At 66.4% G+C, this 3,444-nt stretch overlaps 1 protein-coding gene across 1 annotated transcript in view; it reads right to left on the reverse strand.

Moving 5' to 3' along the window:
* Positions 1-3,444, reverse strand: part of FASN (fatty acid synthase) — a 27,079-nt gene that overhangs the window by 18,209 nt on the left and 5,426 nt on the right. The window contains exons 9-18 of the mRNA XM_011998188.1: positions 3,180-3,367; positions 2,668-2,857; positions 1,928-2,022; positions 1,567-1,701; positions 1,286-1,489; positions 1,077-1,192; positions 709-881; positions 444-635; positions 283-363; positions 14-190 (exon numbers count right to left, since the gene is read on the reverse strand). Coding sequence (XP_011853578.1) covers positions 14-190; positions 283-363; positions 444-635; positions 709-881; positions 1,077-1,192; positions 1,286-1,489; positions 1,567-1,701; positions 1,928-2,022; positions 2,668-2,857; positions 3,180-3,367 — 1,551 coding nt within the window. The remainder of the gene's footprint in view (positions 1-13; positions 191-282; positions 364-443; positions 636-708; positions 882-1,076; positions 1,193-1,285; positions 1,490-1,566; positions 1,702-1,927; positions 2,023-2,667; positions 2,858-3,179; positions 3,368-3,444) is intronic.

The raw sequence follows: 3,444 nt of genomic DNA on the forward strand, positions 1-3,444 counted from the left end.
GGTCAGTACCCACCTTCCAGGCTGGCCTCCAGGATGCCATGGAAGTGAGGGCCATAGTCGTAGCCACGCAGACGCAGCTCCTTGTAAACCTCAGCCTGGGTCAGGAAAAGGGGCTCCTCGGGGTTGGGGGTGGGGCTTTCCGGGTGGTTGAAGAGCCTGGGGTCAGGGTCCTCCCACTGGTACACCTTCCCTGCAGGCAGGCAGGTGTGGAAGAACCTGAAGACGGGTGGCATGGCCAGCGGGCACAGCCCCCGCAGCTCCCACGCCACCAGCCCTGCTTACCACTCACTATCAGGTTGCCGTTCTGTGACACCTCGAAGGCGCGGGAGGCCTCCAGGAGCCGTACCTCCAGGGACACGGTCCCTGCAGAGCAGGAGAGTCAGAGATCAGAGGGCAGCACCTGCCCCCAGCTGCCCCCGCCTTGGTCCTGGGGTGCCCCTCACCAGTCTTGGGCAGGATGGTGGCCTGGTGCAGCACCACGTCCTCAAACACCACAGGCAGCTGCTCCACGGCCACGCCCAGGGCCCGGGCCAGCGTCTTCCACGCTATGCACAGGTAGCCAGTGGCGGGGAAGATGACGCGGCCGTCGATGGTGTGATCCACCAGGTAGTGGTCGGGAGACTCGGGGCTGGTGTCTGCAGGAGGGCACAGGCCTCAGCACTGGTGTGGGGAGGGAAGAGCTTGCCCACCCGCTGGGCCCCTGCTCACCGATGTTGTAGACGGCGGCCGAGGGGGAACCAGAGCCGTTGGGGAAGTCCTCGGCAGCTGGCACGTCCCAGGCCAGGCTGTGGTCCCACTTGATGAGTGGGGAGATGAGGGGGGTTCCTCGGGGAGCTGGGAACTCCACAGGCGGGAACAGGGCATTGGGGTTGGCGTCGATGCTGTGGAGAAGGGAGGCACAGGCGGCCCATCCGTCACCGGGGTCCAGGGGCTCTGGGTTCAGCCGACCCACTCCCTGTGGTGGACCATCCAGGGCTGCTCCCACCAGCCTGGGTCAGTGAGGGTCCTGCAGCCCTGCTCACCCACCCCACGCTGTCGACTGTAGGAGATGAGGCCCGCGACGGGAAGGGACCCACCCTGAGAGGTGCAGCCTGCCGATGCCGGTGAGGAAGAACTCCAGGTTGTCCCTGTGATCCTTCTTCATCAGGGGGATGATGGTGCAGCCCGGCTTCAGGCCACGCTTCAGGACAGCCTGGGGGGCGGCAGGGCGCGTGGGCTCCCTTGGTGCTCAGCCGAGGTGCCCGTCCCAGATTCCTGGCGCCCGCTGCCCCCAGGCTGGGCCTACCTGCAGCAGGGCGTGGGGCGCGATCTCCAGCACCACTGCGTGCTCAGGCACGTGACCCAGAGCCTCCTGGAACAGCACAGGGCTCACCAGGTTGTTGACATTGTACTCCGCGGAGGACGTGCGTGCCAGGCTGCTGTGCCACTGGGCCTCGGGGATGGAGGTGCTGAGCCAGCGGGCTGAACGTGGCTTCGGCTCCCGGATCACCTGCATGAGGGGCCAGGTCAGTGCTGGGTCCTGGGCACCCCGGCCCGCCCCGCGCCGCCCAGGCCGAGTCAGCGCACCTTCTTGAGCGCCTGCAGCAGTGGGGGTGCGATGGCCTCCATGAAGTAGGAGTGGAAGGCCATGCCGCCGGTCCGCACCTCCTTGGCAAACACGCCCTCCTTCCGTAGCTGCTCCATGAACTCGAACACGGAGGCCTGGGCGTCGCGGGAGCCCGGATGAGCATCCCGGCCGGGCACCCACCTCAGGCTCAGGGAGGTAGAGGGAACCAAGAGGGAATGCGCAAGGGACCTGGGGACAAGCCTGCCCCATCCCCAGGCCCGTCAGAGCCTCACGGGGCATAGACCGTGGCCGCGTGTCCCTTCCAGACTTGCAATGGCAGGCGCAGGGGACAGAGGAGCCCGCCTGGGCCGCAGCACCCACCTGAGGTCCCGAGATGGTGACTGTGTCCTTGGAGTTGTGGCAGGCGGGCACCACGCCCGGGGGGCAGCGCTGTTTACACTCCTCCCAGGACAAGCCTATGGCAGAGCCAGCCTCAGAGGCTTAGTGTGGGGACTGAGCCGCTCCCAGCCACCCACCTACCCAGGACACCGCCTGCAGCTGGGGGCAGTAATGATAGGCGTGGTAATGGCAGCCTTGGAGCCTTCATGAGAAACGTTCGCCCCCTGCTGTGTTTGACCCGTGGGTGGAGGTGTCATTACAGAGCTGCCAGGGGCAGCTCCTGGGAGCCCAGTCCCAGATGGTGGCCCCTCAGTCCTCTGCAGTCCCAGTTCTTTCCAAGCCCTGCCCACATGTGGCCCACAGGGCTGAGATGGGTGTCAACGGAGGGCACCAGTCTGAGGGAACCCTGGCGACCTGTGTGCTGGCTTCACCAAAGCCCCTGGGTTCTTACTATGCCGGGGCTGTGTCCCAGGGGGCTCCACGCAGGCCTGATGCCCATGGGCACGTGTCTAGGCCCAAGGCTGCCAGGTGTGGGAGCAGTGGGGCAGCTGCACGGGGACTTGCGCACGGTTGTGTCTGAGCTGGGTGTCCCTGGGCCAGCGGGGGCCACTCTATCCTACAGGGGCCAGGCCAGGGCTGCAGGTGAGGACCCCACAGCGAGAAGGCAGCCTCCTTTCTTGGAGGTGCTGGGGGCCCCTCCGGGAGACCTCGGGGACACCTACCCACGGCTGCCATGGCGCCCGGCGGGAGATGGGCTTCTTTGATGCATTGCCCCCTCCAGTAGGCAGCGAGGACAGCCTCCTCCTGGGACAGGCAGCCGTCAGCGTAGCCACAGGCCACCTCCCCCAGAGAGTGGCCGATGATGCCGTCTGGTCTCAGCCCCATGCAGCTCAGCAGGTCTATCAGGCCTATCTGGGGTAGAAACAGGACACTCAGCTCGCAACCTCCAGCAGGTGCAGCTGTTGGGGGCGGCCCCCCGGCCCCACTGGGCCATCTCCACCCCGGCCGCATCGACCCTCCCAGGTCTCCTGGCAGGAGAAGCCCCTGTGGCCCCAGCACCCAGGCCCCACTGAGATCCCTCCCCTCCCTGCTCCCATCCTAGTGCTCCCCAGCACAAGGCTCTGCCCAGCAAAGAGGCTGTCAGGGTCCTGACTAGAGACTGCAGCTCCTGGGCTCCAGGGAAAGCCAGAGCCCTGGGCTGGCGTTGCACACACACGGGCAAGCTGGGTCCTACCTGGATGGCAGTCAGGCTCACGAAGGCGTGGACGATGTCGTCAAAGGTGCTCTCGTCCATGCTCAGAAGCAGCTGCGACACCTTCAGGCCGAACGGCTTCACAGCCTCGTCGGAGCGCAGGATGGAGTCTCGGAAGCGGTCCAGGCGCATGAGGCTCAGCCCCATCCCGCGCCACTGCGTGCCCATCCCTGTCCCAGAGAGTACGTCACGACACGGCACGAGGCTTAGCGCCATCCCGTGCCACTGCGTGCCCATCCCTGTCCCA

Source organism: Mandrillus leucophaeus, unplaced genomic scaffold (genome assembly GCF_000951045.1).
Source record: "Mandrillus leucophaeus isolate KB7577 unplaced genomic scaffold, Mleu.le_1.0 Scaffold1, whole genome shotgun sequence".
NCBI lineage: Eukaryota > Metazoa > Chordata > Mammalia > Primates > Cercopithecidae > Mandrillus > Mandrillus leucophaeus.